The following is a 24,382-nucleotide window of genomic DNA, read 5'->3' as shown; positions in this document are numbered from 1 at the left end:
TGTTTTCAAGATATCAGGCATGGTGTTTTGACTTAGGCAGAGATTATAAATGTGAAGAAGGGGAGGGACTATGATGTCCTTACTTAGGAATAAAAACCATTAGAGAAGGTTGTCTGGAGCAGCAAGTGAGTCAGTTTTATCTCTTCAAGTTGTGGAACTGTGTGTTTAGCTTTGACTCCTTTGAAATGGAAAGTGGGAATATAGGGAAGGAAAGAGGTTAGAGAGAGAGAAGGAGTTATTAATGGAATTAGGGATGGGATGTGTACTGAAGTGGGGGCTGAAATCAGCTGCTGTGAAGTCTGATGAGGAGGAGGTCTGATGCGGAGGAGTTAGCTGGATGGTATGGACTGTCAGGCGGTTGGCTTCTGCTCAGAAGTTTTTAGGTGAGGTGAGAAGGAATGATTGCCCCTCACTCTCAAATAAACCGGTTTTGTCTGCATGTTCTTCACAGTGATACATAATTAAAAGTCTTTGGATACTTAGTGCTTCTTTAACTTCCATGAAGACACTGTTGACATACCCAGCTGAGGATCACAGTTCACTCTCATATGACATGCTAATGGTATCAGAATCATGTTTGTTGTGCAATTCTGTCTCATTCTCCCTTGGACCATACCCATCAATTATTATGTAGTCTATAAAGAAATAAGTTTTCTAAGATGGACATTTAATATATCCCTGCTTAACTGTGAGGTGGTGTTGACCACATTCCTACAAGTCCACTTTTCATTTTCTGTTGGTGCTCATATACATATCCATTCTGTAACGGTAGCACTATCTGACTGAAAGCATCTCCAGTGTAAATCACACAATGAACAAACATACAAACACTTTCACTTAACATGCATTTGCCAGTGAAAGAAACAGGAGAGGATCAGCCACATAAAGAATGTATCAGAGCTACTTACCTATATAAGTGCACGTTATAATTATTTATAAGCCACAGGTGATATGGCAAGGTACAGACAAAGATAGACTGTGCAGTCACTTCCTGTAGTGTTGGGTTTGTTTAAATGTTGTCATGAAAACTATTGTATTGTGCATGCTGGGATAAACGGTGAAACAAATCTGCAGAATTAATGTTTTTGCACGGAAACAGGTACAATATGTTCATTTGCTTGTTAGAAAACATTACTTTACTAGCAGGCACTAAAAAGTCTTCAGGGAAAATAAACAATGCCTACAAAGTGCATGGATTAAAATGATGTGACGCTGTAGTGCTTTATACTAAGGTAGCTCATAAAATTAAACCTGTTCACCACAAAGAAAACACGACAAACTGTTTACCACAAATAAGATTAAGGATAAAGACTCTCTAGAGAAGTAATGAACAAAACTAACATTTAGAATACATAGCAGGCAGGTCTATAGATGACAGGAATATTATCTGCATGTGCTAACAATGCAACTTTTGAAGTATGCATAAACAGAGGAATTGTAGGCTCACCATTAGTAAAAATTCTTACTAGAAATTTTTTTTTTTCTCAGAAGCTGATGTATTAAGCAAAGCACGCAACACAAACCTCTTTGTCCAAACCTGAAGCTACTGTGCTAATGACACCAGTTTCCTTACTGATTGTAAATATGGTGTCTGAATCTTGTAATTTTGGTTCCTGGCTCAAAATGGAGTAACCAAGAAGAGCGTTGTCAGTAGATGGGTCATCAGCATCTGTGGCTTTTACAGTCATCACAGAGGTACCTTCAAAGAAAATTCATAACGTTAATCAGTAGTTTAAGGTGTCATTTGTGAGTTTCACTTTTTTAGGAAAAAAAATAGTAGGTCAGTTCAAATAATATGATTTCAGTCAAATAATATAAAATGCTGGTGCTGTGTGTTATTAGCCATCTGATTAAAGTTTGCATCATAAGATCATTAAGAATTTGCTTCAGTATTAGTCAGCAGCATAACTAAGAAAATAAAAAGGCTAACTTTTCAAACAAAAATCTACACATTCTTTATTTTTTGTTTGGATTACATCCTTGAGTTAACCTAACATTTTACAAATGTCTGCATTTATAATCAGGAAATGCTAATAGAAATTGGTAGTTACAGCCTGTATCAACAGTCATCTGTATAAGCCCATGTATATGCTTACAACCCCAAAATACATACTTACACTGTATACCAATCAAACTATTTACAATATGTGTCATCACCTACAGTATATCACAGGATAGAAATGATGCTATAAAAATCCTACTATAATGGGTAAACGTTGGTCACGGAGATATATTTAGGAGTTAGAAAAGTCTCCGGTGTATTATGTTCTGCATCTTGGTATCATATGCTCTCCTTTGGTTCATAGGTAATTACTATGCTTACAGTCCAGGAGTTCATTGAAGAGCTTTAGTCCAATTTCAAAGTTGCCCCAAAGTAGTATCTGGTTAAGTGAATTGGTCAAGGTCACAGTACAGGCAAATGACGGCTGGTTCAGGGAATGAGGGAACATATCAATTTGTCTACAGACAGTTTTATGAAAGCTGATCGACTGAAGTAAACGTGCTAAAACAACTTTCAGCAACAGTGGAGTTTTCCATTTTTTCCACTTCTATGTGACATTAAAGTAGGTATATATAAATTTAGGGGTACAAAGGACCTTGTCTCCCAACAAAACAAAAAAATTGCCTCTGAGGTTTATCGAAAGATGTGTGGGGAGTTTTTTATTTTTGTGAACTTACTTTTGTGGAAAGTGAATTCCGCTGATCAACATAATTCTGCTGTTTGAGGTTGTATTATTCAAACAAATGTACATTTGTTTCAAGGTTGTTGCTAAACATAGAGAGCCTATAAAAAGAAAAAAAAATAACAAAAGATCCTGTACAGGTATTACAGATATTTCAGAAATTTTCTGAATATTTATTTAAAATAGAGGAATTTGAAAATTATGTAAAATCACAAGTTGAAATATTTATGAAAGACCTAAATATGCCAAGTTTAGAGAAAGATGAGGCTCAACAATTAACAGTTAAGATAGGATGAGATGAGATAAAAATAGTGACGTATAATCAGTCTGCATGAAAGTCACCATGAATAGGTGGTATCCTGCGGAGGTTTGTAAGCTAGGAGGGACGAAAGTGATAAAGATCCGGAAGGTTCTGTTTAACAGTGTTTTAAAAGGAGGGGAAGAACCAACATCCTGGAAAAAGCTGTGGTGACTTTAAGACCTAAAAATAGTAAAGACCCATCAGACCCTGCTTCATACACACTCATGATTATAATATTTTTATGACTATAATAGCTAAAACAATGGAAACAGTGTTGCCCAAAATGATAGACATGGATCAATGGGGTTATATGGAGGACAGACAAACATCTGACAAAATTAATCAAACAATGATGATCCAGATTTAAGAAGAATATAAGAAAACACCACTGTTGTTGGTGAGTCTTGATGTAGAGAAAACATTAAAGAGAGTAAGCTGGAATTTTATGAGTAGGGCAATGGAAGTATTTGCATTCCCTGACAAAATAATAAGGTTAATTAGAAGGATATATGAGGGATCAGAGATGAAAACTAAAGTTGGGGGTCTCTCTCTGATAAGTTGTGTCTGAACAGAGGACCCAGGCAGTTCTGTCCTCTTCTCCTTTTATTATTTGCTTTATATTTAGAGCCATTGACAAAGAAAATAAGGGACTCAGAAATTTAAGGATCTAATTGATATGGTAATCAAGAAAAGTTGGCTTTATTTGCAGCCAATATTATTTTGTAACTGTGTGGAGGCATGTGTGAATGGGCGTGCATCCATTGAAGGTTGTGCGTCAGGGCTGGTAACTCGGCATGTAAAAATCCACTACCAAACATTAGCGGACCGGAGTTCCGCTGTGGCGACCCCTAACCGGGATAAGCCAAAAGACACAACAACATCATTATTTTGTAACTGATAAAACAGGTAAAGGACAGCTCAGTGTTGTGGAATATTCTGAGATAGTTTTAAATGTTTTTAGGATATAAAATTAGTGAAGATAAACAACGGCAACATTTGTAAACTATGTACCCACACATGAATTGGTTCAGCAATACCCATATTTATGGGACATGATAAAATTAAGTATTTAGGAGTTGGGTTAAAAAGGATTTTGTTATGGCAACTAAGGATATGAGAGAAGAAACTAAACAAAAGATAATACAAAAACTGATAAAAATGGAAACTCTTGTTTATGGATATGGATAGCAAGATGCAAGCAGTGAATATGTTTTTAGTCCCTTTAGTTTTATATACAGGTCAGGTGTATTTTTATCAAAGGAGAAGTTGTGGACAGTAATTAATAAAGAGTTGAACGATTTTATCTGGGAGGGGAACAGCCAATAGAAAAAGGCGGTTTAAGATTCTCTGATTTGAAGGGATATTTTAGAGGTACACAGTTAAGGCTCATATACACGACAAACACAGAAAGTTATAATTCAAAATGCAAATGGATTATGATGAAGCAGGAGAAATTCAAAAAATAAGGTGAGAGTGGGACTTTGGATTCAGATGCTTAAGCAGAATAACAACATCCATACAGAGTATTATATTCATAAAGTATTCCAAGAACTAAGCAAACATGTGAATGGAGAAAGGAGATTCTGCTGATGGGCATGACTGCAATTAGGGATATAAACAATAGGCAAGAGGGGGCTGGAATTTATTGGAGAAACAGGCAAAGGAATCAAAGTATTTGGAGGAAATAACTAGAGAGGAAAATGTAACAGATTGGAAAGAGATCTAGAAGACATTTGGACTGCAGGCTAGAGACTGCCTTCCCTACCAGGGATTGGCAGAGTCTAGGCAAAGATTAAGGGATAGGGGAATCCCAAGTGAAAGACCTGCTCTGATACAATTTTTAGTTGAATCAAGAACAGAAGCTGCTGTTAATAAAGGGATAATTAGTAGGGCATATAAAATATTGTATGATGACTATAGAAATCAATCAGAGGAGGTTAGAAATGATGGGGAAGGCAGATTAGATAAGCAATTCACAAGAAAACAATTGAAGGACACATGTATGGCTTCTGCATATGCAACAAAGTCTAGAAGATTTAAGATCTTTGCTTGGAAGCATTTGCATATGTATTTTTATACCTTAAGCAGACTACAAAGAATTTTTCCTCAGGTAGATAGCAAATGCTGGAGATGTGATGGGGCAGAATAGGTAAATGGAGACATATTTGGGGGTGTAATGAACTGGCAGACTTTACTACAGTGTACTCTGTCAGAAATATCAGGTGAGCAAATCAGTGAAACTAAGGAAATTATATATTTTTAGCTGGGATACAGGATCTGAATTACCTAGACATGAAAGTCCTTGTTAAATTTAATTCTGGTGTTTGCCAAAAAAAAATCAATTACTAGAATGGAAATAAAAGTCTAAACCAACTATATTTGAAGTGGTGAATATTGTAACAGAGATAAAAGAACTGGAAGTGGGATCTTTAGGAGAAAATTACATAGAAAAAAGTGGGAACAATGCATGCAGAATAATGTTTTGGAGGAGGAGTGGGGTTTAAGGGGAAGGCAGGATCTGATTAATGTATGTTATATTGGATTGATGATAATTGTATAAAAATATATGTGATGTATAATGTTTGTAACTGTGAAAAAGTTAACATGATTTGCTTTTTTTATATAAATATATGTTTGTTTCTTAAGTGATAATTCAATAAAGGTGTTAAAAAGGTACATCTGTTTCAGACATACCTGCAGAGGTATAATAAAGGCTTTCTTCTTACCCACTCTGTAGTCGCCTGCCTCCTTTGTTGCACTCTCTGGGCTCAACTTACTGAATGGGCAGTTCTTACATTTCCACTTGGCTTCACAATTGATGATGTGTACCTGTCCACATCTTCATGGTGTTGTTGTGTACCTGTCCACATCTTCATGGTGTTGTTGTGTACCTGTCCACATCTTCATGGTGTTGTTGTGTGCCTGTCCACATCTTCATGGTGTTGTTGTGTACCTGTCCACATCTTCATGGTGTTGTTGTGTACCTGTCCACATCTTCATGGTGTTGTTGTGTACCTGTCCACATCTTCATGGTGTTGTTGTGTGCCTGTCCACATCTTCATGGTGTTGTTGTGTACCTGTCCACATCTTCATGGTGTTGTTGTGTACCTGTCCACATCTTCATGGTGTTGTTGTGTACCTGTCCACATCTTCATGGTGTTGTTGTGTACCTGTCCACATCTTCATGGTGTTGTTGTGTACCTGTCCACATCTTCATGGTGTTGTTGTGTGCCTGTCCACATCTTCATGGTGTTGTTGTGTACCTGTCCACATCTTCATGGTGTTGTTGTGTACCTGTCCACATCTTCATGGTGTTGTTGTGTACCTGTCCACATCTTCATGATGTTGTTGTGTGCCTGTCCACATCTTCATGGTGTTGTTGTGTACCTGTCCACATCTTCATGGTGTTGTTGTGTACCTGTCCACATCTTCATGGTGTTGTTGTGTGCCTGTCCACATCTTCATGGTGTTGTTGTGTACCTGTCCACATCTTCATGGTGTTGTTGTGTACCTGTCCACATCTTCATGGTGTTGTTGTGTGCCTGTCTACATATTTGTGGTGTATTTGGTTGTCATGCTACATATTTCTTGGTACTGTAGCATGTTACAATACATTTTCATGGTGTTGTTGCTTGCCTCTCCCTATATTCATGGTGTTGCTGTTACCTGTCTACATATTCATAGTGCAGTTATATACCTCACTACATAAACACTGGTTTGTTCCACTCCATCTTACGTTTTTACTTTTTATTTTGAAATTGTTAACCAGGCTAGAGCACTTATGACAAACTACCAATTTCAGTCCGAGTCTGGGTAACATATTCAGACGCTGCCATTATGCAGCTATACGGTTCCCCTCTTGTAGGTCTGAACAGTACAATAGCAGAGGAGGATGCTGGGTGCATATCTACACTGCTGCAACAGTTTCTCCATAAAATCTGCATGGATCTAGGTAAGTACCTCACACAGTGGTACTGTTTTAGTATGGTAAGAAGTTTTGTTGTAGACTCTTGAGAGGTATGTTATGCTAAACTATGAAAATTACAACAGTAAGGTTTAAGCATGAAACAACTACAAACAAACAAACAAAAACTGTAAATAAGAAAACAACACAAATGCTGTGATTCATAGTTGGTTAGTACCCTGCACTGCACTGAGCAAATCGGTGTTGGTAGTGGTCATGCACTACGTAAGTGCATAATAACATTAAATAAGTAACCCCATGCAAATCAAAGAAATCAAAATGGTTGACTGATTGAGAAATGTGTAAAATGGACACAGTGCATGGCCATTTATTCATAGCTTTTATTCATTTATTCAAAGCATCCCTGTGCCTGGCTTGGATACCTGTGAATACAAGTTCTTGGTTTCATTTAAAACCATCTGTGGACCTACAAAGCTGATATAAGTATTTTGTTGTACAAACTGTCTCCATGCTATTTAACACTTCTGTGCTGCATTTATTGATTTTGTTTTATTTTATCACTGTTTTTCAGCCTGGAACTGTTACAGAAATGCCATCTGTTTGTTACTGTACTGCTTTTAAGTTATTTTAACAGTTTTCCGATATTTCCTCACCTTCTGTGATACCTCAAAATTATGTTCTGAGTTTTCCAAAGTTCCCCAGAGTTTGCCAAAATAAGTTTTGCAAAGTTTTTTTTCTGTGTTTATAGAAGGTCTGCTATGTTTGCACACATTTTCTGTATTTGGGAACTTTTCTCAGGGTTTGTGAACTTATTTCCAAAGATTCCTGATTCTGCAGGAGTTTTGCTTTTTGTTATGAAGCACTTTTTACTGCACTTGAGCTCAAAAACAGTTTGTTTTACATTAAGAGGGTTTTATTCTGCATTCTGGTTGGAGTAGAGGGCTGATTCAACCCATCCAAGTTGAAAACTGCTGGTGGAATATTGCGTGTTTATCTGATTGGTCTGAGGGCTTAACTGTGTAAAAGTTTTTCATCCTGCTAGTATAAAAGCCTCATTTTTGCGCATTATGAGAATATGGTTACCCATGTGTTGTATATAAGCAAACCTCTCCAGTGTAAAATTCTCTATAGGAAATGCTATCCATAGTCTCCCACTTTTCACAGCTGCTCAAAGAGCTGCCATTTTGCACATAGGGAGAGCACCAATGCACATAGACCTTTAAGTGACTCTCTCCTACTCCTTCCCATCTATCAAGAACCTGGTGTAATTGATCGGTGCTTGTCTGTCATCTCTGTTTCTTGCCTGAGGCACATGGGAATTCTGTGGCAGTGTAGTAACTGCCTCATGTTCACTGACAACTATTTAATTTTAGAACAGTGTGTGAGAGATGCAGATATACAGTGTCATTGGAGGCAAAGCTCTCACATACACACACATGAACAATGCAAACCAGGTTGCCAGCATTACCTCTGAAACACTCACTACCAACACTAAGGAACAAACACGTAGACCCACATATGCAGAGGTACACACTTATAATATACCCAGATCTCCAAGACATCCTGAAACATCTCCCAGTGGTCTTGCACACACTCAAAAAAGGTAAGATAGCACCTAAAACAACACATAACACTGAAAATGATAGTAGCCCCATTTCCAAGCCCATAAGGCAACACACCACACAGCCAGACATTCTAGTTACTGTGGATCCCATTGTACAACATACTGATGCCCCCCCCTTACCAGGCTAAACGAGGAGAAAATCACAGTGATCTGTCCAGGATCCACCAGATCACACATGCAGTAGGACACGGTCATAGTCCATGTGCATGTAAACAACCTAAGATGTTCCTCACTGGACAACATGAAGAGACACATGATGCACCTTTCTGAATGTGTGTCTCAGGAGGGTATGAATTCAGCCTTGAGTAGCATCCTACCTTCACCAATGATGATGCCACAGTACTAGCAAGAAATTATTGATTTCAACAATTGGCTTAGTTTCTGGTGTCACAACAAGGAAATCAATATCTGTCAGCCTGGGAGACATGATGGACAAAGAAACAAACAAACGTAGGCAGAAAAAAATGTAATATATCACAGCAAAGCTTTCGGGTGAAACCCTTCTTCAATATTAACAATCATTCAAACAAAAGCAGCTCGCTTTAAATAGGAGCAAAAACAGTCACATGATAGCAGCCAAAATCACATGACTGACAAACACAGTATAATATAACATAATAGATGTACAAAATACAAAATATTTAAAACAGCTTAACACGCTGAATTTTACTTAAAATAGGCTAACAGTAGAGTTTAATCCAGGTGAAGAGTCCGCTGCTAGTCTTAAAATCCATTCATATTCCTTAATATCTAAAACATTGTTAATATCACCACCCCTACTATGAGGTTTAACTAAATCTAGGCATCTAAACTTAAAGCAATGCGTATTCCCATATGTTTTAATATGCTTGAAAAGAGCATTGTTCTCAACCTCCCTTCTGATCTCTGACTTATGCTCAATTATTCTGTCTTTAAGTTTACGTGTGGTCTTGCCCACATAGAATGCTGAACAGGCATTACAAGTAGCCAAGTACACCACATTTACACTGTTACAAAATGCTACTGATTTGAAGTAAAACTCTTTTGAAGTAACAGGATGAATAAATGCATGATTAGGGGTAGCAGCAATGTCTATACAAGAACAGCTCATACATTTAAAATACCAATACGATCAGAGAAAACATTCAGCTTTAAGCCAAAATTAAAATCTTTATAACATAGTAAGTTTTTAATACTTCTCATATTCCTATATGAGTAGTAAGGCTTTTCACCTAAAATTCGCCTAACCTCTGGGCAGGCCATCAACACAGGCCAGTACTTGGCTATGATATATTTAACCGAACCTGTTCTACTACTAAAATTCATAGCATATCTAGTTCTAACTATATTTCCAATAGTTTAGATGCCTAGACTTAGTTAAACCTCATAGTAGGGGTGGTGATATTAACAATGTTTTAGATATTAAGGAATATAAATGGATTTTAAGACTAGCAGCGGACTCTTCACCTGGATTAAACTCTACTGTTAGCCTAAAGCCTGTTTTAAGTAAAATTCAGCATGTTAAGCTGTTTTAAATATTTTTGTATTATGTACATCTATTATGTTATATGTTATATTATATTGTGTTTGTCAGTCATGTGATTTTGGCTGCTATCATGTGACTGTTTTTGCTCCTATTTAAAGCTGCTTTTGTTTGAATGACTGTTAGTATTGAAGAAGGGTTTCACCCGAAAGCTTTGCTGTGATATATTACATTTTTTTCTGCCTACGTTTGTTTGTTTCTTTGGTATTCCTGCATTCCAGTCTTGTTTTGTTAGGCATGATGGACAAACCATGATGCTTTGCCAGAGATGGCTTGAACTTGCCACTACCTGGCTTTTGGATACTGGCAAAAGCTCCACCTACCCTCATAGTGCCTTTTTTAGGCTGCGTGAAGTTGCTAAACCCTCCAACATAACAAAAATCACTCACAACCACCTAAAGATATGCTGCGCAGTGCTAGGAATTTAAATAAAAAACTGCACTCCGTGAAAGTACTTCTCAACCTGGAGAATGCAGACATGCATGCAATCATGGAAACGTGGTTCAAAACCATGGAAAGCACTCCAGTTATCAAAAGCTACTATGCCTTTCATACATTTTGATTCACCTCAACTCAGTGTGCATAAAGTACAAGTCACTGCTAGACTGGTCCAAGAACATGGTTTGCTTGAATTGCTGCATGCCCAACTTACCATAGGTTTGACCCCCATCATATCCTTGTTAGCTACAGATCCTGCTAACATGAGTCTGGAAAACCACGCCTCTTACCTAAACCTACTGGAATCTGTTAACATTCTGCCTAACACCATACTTATGGGTGACTTCAATACCTCTCAACCTGTAAACATCAAAACTGTGACAAAGGCTCATGAAAAGAAGGCACAACTGACCATAAATTGGGATACTCATTAACATAAAATTTGCATACATAATCATGTAACTCTGCCCACTCCGCTGAAATTGTGGGATACCAACATGAAGACTGAAGTCACTACATAATAATAAATAATGGCAGACATTTGAATTTCAGACTTCATAACCCTCAGAAAATACATAATAATGCAAAACTTGTTACTCTAGCAACTATCTGAGTTTACAAGAGGAATATTTAAAATCTGTCCCTATTTTTGGCTTTGTCCAGATTTCTTGCTATGAGAGATTGAGAGGTATGGCCACTGCATATTGTATTACAACTTACTTCTCCCGAATACATATTAGTCCTACTATGCTAGAATTATAAAAAAAAGCCCAATGACAAACAGCCGCACACACACACACACACACACACACACACACACACACACACACACACACACACACACACACACACACACCTGCAGTACAACAGTATGTGGCAAAATAAAATAAATCACTACAACTCCTGTCTTGATGCAGCTCTGTACAGTTCTGCTAAGAAATTAGTGGTTACCCCTTCCAACAGTGATCAAGTTATAAGGCTGGAATATATGCAAAAAATAATCATATTTTATTTTGAGATCTACAGTATACAGAGCAAATGGCATCATAAAATCAAAACCTATCATGTTAAAAATAAATACTTGTTTGATTTGATCTCAGAAAAAAATAAGCAGCTGTGACATGTTGGTGGGGGAGTCAGCTGATGTAGAACACAATTATTGTTTAAAAAAGAAAGGTGATGCCGATTACAATGTGGCAGTGGTAAGTAACATTCTTTTTAATATGGAGAGCATTTCACACCCTTATTGTCTCCCGTTTCTGTTTATGAAGCTCGAACTTGATGGTGTGATGATGAATGTTGTTAGTGCATATGCTCCACAAGTTGGGTGTGCGATGGATGAGAAAGAAACATTTTGGAGTGAGTTGGATGAAGTGGTGGTGAGTGTACCCAAGGGTGAGAGACTGGTGATTGGAGCGGACCTCAATGGGCATGTTGGTGAAGGGAACAGAGGGGATGAGGAAGTGATGGGTAGGTATGGTGCTAAACAAAGGAATGCAGAAGGTCAGATGGTAGTGGATTTTGCGAAAAGGATGGACATGGCTGTGGTGAATACGTATTTTAAGAAGAGGGAGGAGCACAGGGTGACATACAAGAGTGGAGGAAGATGCACGCAGGTGGATTATATCCTATGTAGGAGGGCCAGTCTGAAGGATATTGGAGACTGTAAAGTGGTGACTGGGGAAAGTGTAGTTAAGCAGCATAGATTGGTGGTCTGTAGGATGACGTTGGTCATCAAGAAGAGGAGGAGGAGTGTGAAAGCAGTACCAAGGATTAAATGGTGTTAGTTAAAAAAGGGTGATTGTGAGGTGGAGTTCAGGGAAGAGTTAAGACAGGCACTGGGAGGCAATGAAGAGTTACCGAATAGCTGGGTAACTACAGCAGAGCTAGTAAGGGAGACTGCTAGGAAGGTGCTTGGTGTGACATCTGGACAGTAGGAGGACAAGGAGACATGGTGGTGGAATGAGGAAGTACAGAAGAGTATACAGAGGAAGAGGCTGGCGAAGAAGAAGTGGGATTGTCAGAGAGATGAAGAAAGTAGACATAAGTATAAGGAGATGAGGCGCATGGCAAAGAGAGAGGTGGCGAAGGCTAAGGATAAGGCATATAGAGAGTTGTATGAGAGATTGGACGCTAAAGAGGTAGAAAAGGACCTGTACCAATTGGCTAGACAGAGGGACAGAGCTGGGAAAGATGTGCAGCAGGTAAGGGTGATAAAGGACAGTGAGGGAAATGTACTCACAAGTGAGGAGAGTGTGTTGAGTAGATGGAAAGAGTACTTTGAAGGGCTGATGAATGAAGAGAACGAGAGAGAGAGAAGGTTGGATGATGTGCGGATAGTGAATCAGGAAGTGAAGCAGATTAGCAAGGAGGAAGTAAGGATAGCTATGAAGAGGATGAAGAATGGAAAGGCTGTTGGCCCAGATGACATACCTGTGGAAGCATGGAGGTGTTTAGGAGAAATGGCAGTGGAATTTTTAACCAGATTGTTTAATGAAATTTTGGAAAGTCAGAGGATGCCTGAGGAGTGGAGAAAAAGTGTTTTGGTACCCATATTTAAGAATAAGGGTGATGTGCAGAGCTGCAGTAAGTACAGAGAGATAAAATTGATCAGTCACAGCTTGAAGTTATGGGAAAGAGTAGTGGAAGCTAGGTTATGATTAGTGATCAGCAGTATGGTTTCATGCCAGGAAAGAGCACTACAGATGCAATATTTGCTCTGAGAGTGTTGTTGGAGAAATACAGAGAAGGTCAGAAGGAGTTGCATTGTGGCTTTGTGGACTTAGAGAAAACATATGACAGGGTGCCTAGACAGGAGTTGTGGTATTGTATGAGGAAGTCGGGAGTGGCAGAGAAGTATGTAAGAGTGGTACAGGATATGTACAAGGGTAGTGTGACATTGGTGAGGACTGTGGTGGGAGTGACAGATACGTTTAAGGTGGAGGTGGGATTACATCAAGGATCAGCTCTAAGCCCTTTCTTATTTGCAGTGGTGATGGACAGGTTGACAGATGAGATTAGACAGGAGTCCCCATGGATTATGATGTTTGCAAATGACATTGTGATATGTAGTGAGAGTAGGGACCAGGTTGAGGAGACCCTGGAGAGGTGGAGGTATGCTTTAGAGAGGAGAGGAATGAAGGTCAGCAGGGCTAAAACAGAATATATGTGTGTAAATGAGAGGGAGGGTAGAGGAATGGTGAGGATGCAGGAAGTAGAGTTGGTTAAGGTGGATGAGTTTAAGTACATGGGATCAACAGTTCAGAGTAATTGTGAGTGTGGAAGAGAGGTGAAGAAGAGAGTACAGGCAGGGTGGAATGGGTGGAGAAGAGTGTCAAGGGTGATTTGTGACAGACGGGTACCAATAAGAGTGAAAGTGAAGGTCTACAAGAGGGTAGTGAGACCAGCTATGTTATATGGGTTGGAGACGGTAGCATTGTCGAAAAGGCAGGAGTCAGAGCTGGATGTGGCAGAGTTAAAGATGTTAAGATTTGCACTGGGTGTGACTAGGATGGACAGGATTAGGAATCAGTATATTAGAGGGTCAGCTCAGGTTGGACAGTTTGGAGACAAAGCAAGAGAGGCGAGATTGCGTTGGTTTGAACATGTGCTGAGGAGGGATGCTGGGTATATTGGGAAAATGATGCTAAGGATGGAGCTGCCAGGTAAGAGGAAAAGAGGAAGGCCTAAGATGAGGTTTATGGATGTGGTGAGAGAGGACATGCAGGCGGTTGGTGTGAAAGAGCATGATGTAGAGGACAGGAAGAAATGGAAACAGGTGATCGCTGTGGCGACCCCTAACAGGAACAGCCGAAAGAAGATGATGATTATCTCCTGTTTCTTCTTTTTTTCTCCAAAGTTAAACAAACATCTTCTGTAGTTGTTGCTGGTAAACGACTCTTCTCATACAGTAATCTGTTTTCCACAAAGCTGTGTGAGCACGGAGTTTTTAGTAGTTTCACAAGCAAGTAGCTCTTGCCGTGAGGCTGCAGCGTGCTCTTTGACCGAACACTAAACAAAACCATAAAGATATAGTTATCACAAATAAAAGAAAAAAATTGTAATAAATACACTGTTCAGTATTTTGTGGCAGGCAGCTTGTTATCAGACTCGTGCTAAAAGTTTAATTTTGGGGAACTGACTTTTGTGAGCAATTTGTTGACTTTCCTGAGTAGTGTTAAGCCATGAACAAAGCAGAGCTGTCTGCTCATGAAAGGTCTACTAAGCCTTTATTCACTGCTATCCTGGCAGGTCTGACTGCGGCTTGCATAAACAGTTTAAAACTAATAAGTTAAAAAATTCTTGTGACTTGCAAGCCGTTTAACACAGAAATGAGTTTATACTACTGAAAACAAACAGGGGCCTGCTGTTGTACTGCCCAGACTTCACAGACACATTGCAGGCACTTCCATTTTTACCAAGTACACTGATAAGATAAAATGTGTATTTGTTTTCTTGTACTTTTGCAGTGGAAGCTATATTTACATTATTTAAGATGTGCTCCTCATAACTGTTGCAGTTTAAATTGTAGGGATGGTTCTTAGTTGTTACTGTCCAATTAGATGCAAGACCATATGAATACTGATTGGTCTGAGGCTATCCAAGTTGTGTAATGAGCAGGCTTTCTAAGTGTTCCATAATTCATTGTACTTGGCTGGCACTCATTGAGTATGCAGTTGAGTAGCAAACAGTAGTTTGATAAATTTGATCAGGTCATGCCTACTGTTTGTTTGGTACCATGTGCCAGTTTTCAGAAAATTAGCACCGGTCTATATTAGATATGGGATTCAGATGATTCCAGTGAAAAAATTGTACATTGCTAGGATGATTCACTTCTCATAGGGAATGGCAGGGAAGCCACTGTTGTCGGCCCTAAATCCTATCTGAATTTGTGCAAAGATATTGGGGTACATTTGGCACAGGACAAATGAGAAGGTCCTCACCAGGATACTTATTTTCTTAGGTTTGAAAACTGACATGCCTTTCCAGTCTTTTAGAATCCACCAGGATGAGCTGAGGGCACTATGTAAGGTAAATGTAAACAGAAAAAGCTGATGCAAAGCTCAGATAGGTGAGGTTGTGTCCTTATTAGGACTGCTGAAATCTGTATGCAGAGTGATGGTACACAGGAAGACAGACTGTTAGTGATTCTGTTGAAAAAGAAGTCAGAAAAACACCACAGGATGAGAGTGATGATTCATTAAAGGGAGACAGACCTACATGGGGAGAATTTATTGGCAAAACATGATGGATGATGAGCAATGAGTTATAACTGTACATAGTCAACAATATGGCAATGTTTACGAGATATCACCTTCCAAGAAATTATGCCAATCAGTGTGGCAACAATAACATGAAACACAGACTTCACTAACTAGAGAGTTGTGTTCCACTTAGATAAGCAAGCAGTATTTTGGCATTAGACAGGAGGGTATCAAAGTTACTTTGAGCTCAAGCACTAATTAATTAATTAAGTTATTTGGTATTACACAATATGAGGACTAACTCGTCTTTTTTCTACATGTTATTTCTTGGTACAGATTAGCATGGTAGCTGACAGCTTATCCAGTTTAAAGTTGTGCACATTCAAATATTTGGCTGCATAGGTAGATAAACAATGAATAGTCAAACCAGACGACGTATGAACGACTTGCGAATGCAAGCAGGTTAGTTTATTAAACAGTCACGGTTTCCCAGACCTAAATCTCTAGAGTGGGACATATGTGGCATGTCCAGATGAGTGAACTGCCATAGCAGTTCAGGGAGCACAGGAAACTCTTATTCGTATTCCTTTTAAACTATCTGCCACAGACAAGGCAGAAAGCAATGCAGTTAAAACAGAGTATACTTGCCACACAACTTTATCTTTCAAAGTTCAGTGAGTAGGAGTCGGAGTTTGGAGAAGCCATGCTAATGCTGTAGCACCCCACCCCCCAGTAAATCCACCACCGACACACACACACACACACACACACACACACACACACACACACACACACACACACACACACACACACACACATGCACGCACACACACACTCACACACACACACACACACACACACACACACACACACACACACACACACACACACACACACACACACACACACACACACACACACACACACTCTTAATCCTACTTTACCTATTCCATAACTAAAGCCACTCATACATGCATTCACTCACACAAGATCGCTCTCACCCTGTCTCAGTCTCACACACACACAGTTTCTTCTGCTTTCATACATGCATTCAGTCACACATGCAGACAGAAACATAGGCATAAAAGCATGCACAGTTTTTTCTGTTTTATTTATTTTTTACACTTGCTAAACAGCTGCTTAGTGAGTATAAAATAATTTCAGTGATCTTCCTCTCACTCTCTTACAGATATACACAATACAGGACAAGGGCTATGACATAATCTCAGTTTTAGGAATGAAAAAACTGCACTCTTCCATGCAGTTTCTGCCATTTTTTTTAATAATTAGGACTCTGCTAACTGCATTAGTCACCTATGTCAAGAGCAATTATTCACTAATATAAACATAAAACAAACCAAAAAGAAGCAAAAATGGCACTGCCGAGCCGATGCCATGAATTACGTGAATAATATGCCACTGAAAATGAATACAAAAAGCTTTAATGAAATGCCATCCACAACATTAAAACAATAAAATCACCAGGGCTGTGGTTTATATTGCGAACAGGAATACAGCATTAGGAAAGTAAACCTTAACAATGCCCCGTCCAAACACGTTCAAGATAATCCGAGTCACCAATTTAAATATATGGTGATAGACAGCATAGAAATGGATGGAAGGAGTGCATGGACACTGTATTTAGAAAGAAAAGAGCTGATATGGCAGGTAAAGTTCAACGCTGATAGTTGGCCAGACATAAACAAACATCTTTCCATCTCTTGTATATTAAAGTTAAAGGCTTTGGACAGAAAGAAGTTATAAAAGATAGCATAATAATGTTTTTTTACAATTTTTCTTCCAACCCACCAAACATACTTAAAACAACTCTCACTTTAACATCACAGCAAAAGACAACACCACTATATACCCAACTGAACACACCAAATTGCTACGAGTGGAAATAGACAATAAACTAAAATTTGACATTCACATATCCATGACCATAAAAAAAGTCCACAAAAAACTAGGAGCGTTATACAGAAATAAGCAACTTCTCACCAAAGCAGCAAAGATTTCAATAGCAAATTCCTACCATATCTCCACCCTACTTTACGCCTCTCCAATATATACCAACCTAAGGCAATGCGATCTAAACAAGCTAGAGACCTGCTACAACAAAATCGCCAAATTCGCCACAGGGGCATTCTACCTTAGTCACCCACCACTGTCTCTCACTTGCTGAACTGGGCTGGCTTGAACTCCCTCACCTCCTTCAATGGTATCAACTCTCACTCGCCCACAAACTAGTAAACCTTTCACTAAACGACCCATCCCTCCAGAATCTACTCCAACCCTATTGCACCACCAGACCACTAAGATCCAGCAACAAAAATCACTTGCAGATCACTAAAGCCAATAACTCTGCTGATGAAGCACTATTCTCTTGCACCATAGCCAAATTATGGAACTCCCTCCCACCCACAATTACCTCCATACCATCATGCACTCACTTCAAAACTTTACTAAAAGCGCACCTAAAAACATGCTGGCTATGCCCTTACAACTCCCACTCTAAAATCACCCACCCCATTCCAACCACTACCTTTCTTTCCACTCCACTAACTACCTTGATTATAGCAAGCTCAGATGCTCATAAGCCTAGTACTTATTATACAGCAGGAACTTCTTATTGTAACATTTGTTAATGTCTGTTATGTACTTCACAGATAAAGATTCTAGTTGTCTACTGATGTACTATGTTCTTCATCTAAAATATGTTGTAAATAATTGCTATGTTATATTGTTAATCGCAATGTAACCAATGTAACTACTGTCTGTTTATTTTAACTGTGGAGCTTTTCTCCCCGGGCCTCTACTGAAAATGGACCTACATCCAGTCGGACACTCCCGGTCAACAAATGTAAATAAATAAATAATTAATTTTTTTTTAATTTTACGTCATATTTATTAGTATTTTAGCCTATTTGAATGGTTTAGATAAGGGTTTTAAAAATGAAAAACCCATTTCATGATGATAATGGGGCTTAAGCCAATCAAGTGGAAGGTGCTGCTATTTAAATTCATGAGATTACAAATGGCAAATGTCTGATGAAGTTTAACATGGTTTTAAATGAAAGCGCTTACACTAAAGTTTTGTGATTTTATTGTTTTAGAGTTGGGGATAGCATTTCATTAAAGGTTTTTGTATTAATTTTCGGTGGCATATTATTCATGAAATCCATGGCATCAGCTTGGCAGTGCTGTTTTTACTACTATAAACACGTCAAGCGCAGCAAAACAAAATCATGGTTTGAAGGGCCATTCGGGAAGTCATGGCACCCGATTATTTTGCCAAAAATGGGACATACTGAGAAATTCGGTACACTTAAGAGGTGTGGTGACTTAAACTACCCCTACATAAATTGGAAGAATTATACAACCAATAATTCAGTTGCTCATAGGTTTTTGGACTTCATCAATGCAAACATCCTGGAGCAAATAGTTAGCTCTCCAACTAGAGGTAAACTAAAGGTACAAATATCCTACACCTAGTACTCACAAACTTGGGGGGATGCTGCTCACTCTCATGCATTAACTCCAACCTGGTAAGATCTGACCACAAAATCTCTTGTTAAGTATTAAAACTAACATAGAACCCCCATCAAACTCCAAACCTGTTAAGAACTTTGCTAAGGCTAATTACCTCAAACTAAGCGGTAGCTTATTAAACTCCCAAGCCTCTCCAAACCTGGTTGACACCGAGGCCTACTCTGAGCTGTATATAAAAGCACTGTGCAATCACATTCATAGCTGCATAGAGGAGGCAGCACCTATCAGAGTCAAACCTATGATTACTGGCAAAAATAAATCATCCTGGAGGACTCCCTAGCATAAATAGGCTATTCAACTAAAACAAAAAAATCCTCTCCAAAGCCAAGAAGGAACAGACAAAACAGTGCAAAAAGACACTCACCAGTCTAAACAAATTAAAGAGCTGGTCAACTCTACTAAAACAAACTATAAGGCAAAGATAGCCTTCTAGATGAAAGATAACCATAAGGCTTTTTTAAATTATGTTCATAACCTCAGGGGAAACACTCAGCAATGCGTCGAGCCAAATTAATCATGAATGCCAACATTTACACCCAGCCGGAAACTACAGCAAGCCTGATGGCTGACAAGTTCAGTTCAACCCCACCAAATCACCTCCTACTGCACCCAAACAAATACCCATAACCATCCCCTTCCCAGTCATTAGGAGGGAATGGGTCCTTACTGCATTCGCTAAAGCCAAAACACAGCCTTCATGGTCCCAAAAACATTCCAGGATGCTTCTTAATGGCTTAAAACAGAATCTATCAGGTCCACTAGAAATCCTCTTTAACCACAGCCTCTGGATGTGCTTTTTCTCAGAGGAATGGAGGACTGCAACAGTTGTCCCTCTGCACATCTGTGCTGCATGTCAGGGCTAGACACTTAACAATGTAAAAATTGTCTCTAGGTGATTTGTTCATATTGACTAATGTCACCAAAATTGGGCATGGGTATTTGCCAGTGATAAGTGGGTTGACGACCCAGCCTACTTCAACCTATGCCAGGGGTCCCTGCTAATTGTGGAAGGTATCTATGTGCCTGTATAGGCCAATGTGTACCTGTCATAGAGCCCAGCAGTCCTGGGTTCAGTAAGCTACTGTCCATCTGGTCTCCAGTTGCCCAGCTTGGGATACCTGGGATAATTCTGTTATTAGATATAGAAAAAATATTCTTATTTATGTATTTGCAATATACTCCCTTATTACATGGAAAAGTGCATGTCTGTATGCCCAATATTATATCCTGTTCTTTATAACAAAATTGTTGCTTCAAATTAGAAGAATTTTTATATGAAAATAGCAGTTGTTCTTTGCTATATCCAGATTACCAAGAATAAGCCAGTGCTTCATAATCATACATTCATAGATTGTTACAAGGCTAACACCTGGGTGGGGGTGGGGGGGCTTTCTAAGCCTAGCCAAGTTTTTCTGAAAGAATAATCGTGTCCTATCTGAACAGGACATTGAGGGCCAGGCATTTACAAGCTACCTATGTCCATAAGGGATATAGGTGCCAGGCCCTGCGTAAATGTCCTATTCCCCATCCACTGGTCTAGGTTGCACTTAAACTGGGTAACAGATGAACTCAGTTTCACATGGATGGGAATCTTGTTCCATAGGAGGGGCAGTCTCTGGGACACATATTTGTCTCTTCAGACTGTCCTGTTTATGTCACAGACAAAATTCAGGTCCTTAGACCTTGTATTTCTGGTACTCTTTGACTTACAAATATATAGGAGATTCCTAAGTGTGGAGTTTTGAAGATGCCTTGTAAATCAGGCATCGATCACCTCTCAGCATTCTACAGGACAATGAGCAACGATAAGAAGTTTTACGGTGATCTGCATACGGCAGGTTTCTCATGTCTTGTATTTGTTTTGTAAGGAACCTTTCAGGTTGCTCTAGTTGCAACATATGCCTGGTCAGATACATACCAAAAGGAGTATTGTACTCTATGATTGGTCTGATAAGGGCAGCGTACAGTGGAATAATGACCTCTTTGGGCCTAGATGCTATGCCTTATTTCTAAGGTGCACAGCATAAAATGATTTCCCACCACTGTTGTCACGCGGTGGTCAAAGGTAAGGCTGCTGTCTATGTGTGTACCCTGATCCCTGACCACTGGGTGGATTCTTAGGTGCATATTATCAACATGGTAATTAGCCAGGATTTTTGACTTCCCAAAGTGTACAATTATACATTTCTTAGCATTGAGTTTAAGACCGTGGCTTTGGCACCATTTGCTACTCAGACATAGACCTTCTTGAAGAATGCTTGTGTCTGCAGGGTAGTCAAGGATAATTATATTTTTTACTTAATCTTGATGTCTATTTGGTATTTTGGAACGCAATGATTATGTTGATCTGGTCTTATTCAGATTGGATTCTAACCATTTGTGGGACATTGGGATTATAACCTATACAGCCTGAATATCAGGATACATGCCTTCCTGTGCATGTCAGTTTTCAGCTATTGACTATCTGGTCTTCAGCTTATATATTTATTGAATTTGGTACGAAACCGTCATTTTGGAATGGTTCTGTTGCCGGTTTGGAGGAAACTTCGGTGTTCATCAGGGGGACTGCCATACAGACTGTATTAAGGGACACAATATAGATATTAGATGTTATAACATACTCATTGGATTTTCTTATGTTAATTAGCCTATATGAATCGCAGTAACAAATATTATAATTATTGTGGCTAAAGTATATGCACTGACATTGTTATAGATTTTGTACACTGTTTTTAATATTTTCTGTGACTGCATATTTCATTATTTTTTGCAGAAAACTTACACACAGCAAGAATGTTATTACTAATAACAATGGTTAGGTATGAATCAAGCCAATTCGAGTTTTTTTAAGTCAATTAGGCCACACTGCAATATAGGGCTGGGCAACAATTATACATCTATTGTTGCCTCACACTATTTGTGACTGTATAACTTGTTATATTTTACACTATAAGAAACAACTTATGATTATCAGTGTCATTTCCTTTGTTTTGATGCGCTTTTTACATCTACAAATAATAAGCATCTTATTGTTTTCATATAGAGTGGCATAAAGGCCTTCAGTGATTAGGAAGACTTGGTGGGTCCATTCAGTAAAACATAACTTATTAGTCCAGGATATATTTATCTTGGGTGTTCTAATATTATAGACGCAGGCATTGGACTAACATTTGTGGACAGTACTTAATTACAAAACAGTTTAGTTATTAGCTTATCTGACCTCTAGTTATTATGCCTGCATGTTTTTTTAAGGTCCTTTTGTTTGCTCATACTCAGTGGTATTGAGAATTTATTAGGATGTTGTATTGCTATTGATATCAGGATTAAGTTAACTCTCTTAGTCATGAATATGTTAGTTTGCACCTATTGTTTATTGGTCATAATTCATTTATATCTATTGTTTAATACTAATGTGTTCAGTATTTAACTAGGTCTCCTCTCTGGTTTTTCGATTAATCTCTAGCAATTAGATATATATTAACCATACTGGGTCACTAAGATAGTACTTTTGACAGTTTGTGGCATATATTTTCTATTTATGCAATACTTCTTATTTTTGAATCTATTCTGACACGCTTATTTTGGTATCTGAATAGATCCACAGACAGCTTATTGTCATGGATCTGCAAACAATACTTCAAGGGCTTTGTGCCGACAAAAATGACATTGGTGTTTTTGGTATATCCACCCAGAATGGGATTCCACAACAAACAGATCCAGCTGACGGCTGCAATATTGCCTTTCATAGACTTAGTAAAAGCATGAAAAGTTTGAGAAAAAATATTTGGCATTTGAGGCTTTTTAAGGCCTACATGAACAAAGAAATAACCCCTAGGGGTCTGAGAATTAAGGTCCAACCTTTAGTGAGCAAAAGATTGATGATACCTTGACCAATGAATGGTCTCAGGCCCAACAACAGGCATCTATGAACTTTGTTCACTTTTAAGTTCATATTATGAACGAACCATAGAAATCAATACCAAAGAGGTCAGTGACCTGTGTGGGGAGGTTAAAACTTATGAGGGACATCCACAATTCTCAATAGGCCTCAACAAGCTGTCAAAAGAACTTCTTGTGTTTCAAAAATAAATTAAGGATAAAAAAATTAAAAAATTCAATAGAGATCTAACCGATTACCAAAGGGGACAACCTTTTGACACTACTAAGACTGTTAGATTTATGGAAACCACACAGACCTTAGGTAGCAGAAACAAAAAGAGACCAAGATCGATACTGAAGGGGTCTCATACAAATAACAGTACATCAGCGGATGATTCCTCTACTACAGACACTGAAGGGGTCAACACTATGGAATCCCCGGTTTCTAAAAAATCTAAAAACCATACCTACCCGTTAAACATATTAGGAGGAGGGGTGGGAGGAAACATAGAAGGCACAAAGATAGATACAATCGAGGGCCTTTTACAAACACTCATGAGACAATAGATTACAACATTTTGAATATTTCCAGCACTGTTTTAACAGATGATCAAAAGAAACTTGAATAAAGGTTTGAACTTCATTCCTGGGTTTTTTGTGGACGAATTTGATATAGTAAATGATGTTAACAATTTTTGTCGGAGGATTAACCTTAAACTTTTCTTTGGGTCTAGACAAAACTCTCAAAGATTTAATGAATTTACATTTGACAAATCAGATTTTGTTCCACCCATGAACCGAAATGTAGCTATTTTCCAACAGGCAGTACTTAAGGACATACATTTCAAGCTTGATCAGTTTGTCCCTCTTAGACACAATATATCTCTTACTGAACAACAGGCATTACTACGACTAAGAGACAACAAAAACATTGTCATTACTCAGGCGGATAACGGTGGGGCCATCGTTATCATGGATACAGATTATTATCTGGGGGAGGGAAATGGACAATTGTCCAACCCGCCCCATTACATGAACCAAATTTAAGCAAGAAATTGATGAGTTTTTGGACCTGGCAGTTTCTGAGGGTATTATTTCAGATACGATCAAGGCACATCTCACGGTAAATGATCCTCAAAAACAAACATTGTATATTTTGCCAAAGATACATAAATCCCTCTGTAAACCCCCTGGAAGACCGATTGTTTCGGGTATGGGTTCTTTAACTGAACCATTATCTGAGTTCTTAACAC

General features: G+C 38.6%; 1 protein-coding gene across 1 annotated transcript in view; it reads right to left on the bottom strand.

The window, feature by feature from the left end:
* Positions 1-24,382, bottom strand: part of LOC122810419 (B-cadherin-like) — a 766,834-nt gene that overhangs the window by 337,894 nt on the left and 404,558 nt on the right. The window contains exon 7 of the mRNA XM_044082031.1: positions 1,524-1,699. Coding sequence (XP_043937966.1) covers positions 1,524-1,699 — 176 coding nt within the window. The remainder of the gene's footprint in view (positions 1-1,523; positions 1,700-24,382) is intronic.

This window comes from Protopterus annectens, chromosome 8.part1, assembly GCF_019279795.1.
Source record: "Protopterus annectens isolate FY-2018-M chromosome 8.part1, PAN1.0, whole genome shotgun sequence".
Lineage (NCBI taxonomy): Eukaryota > Metazoa > Chordata > Ceratodontiformes > Protopteridae > Protopterus > Protopterus annectens.
Note: the sequence above shows the minus strand (reverse complement) of the source record. Positions and strands in the feature narration are given on the sequence as shown.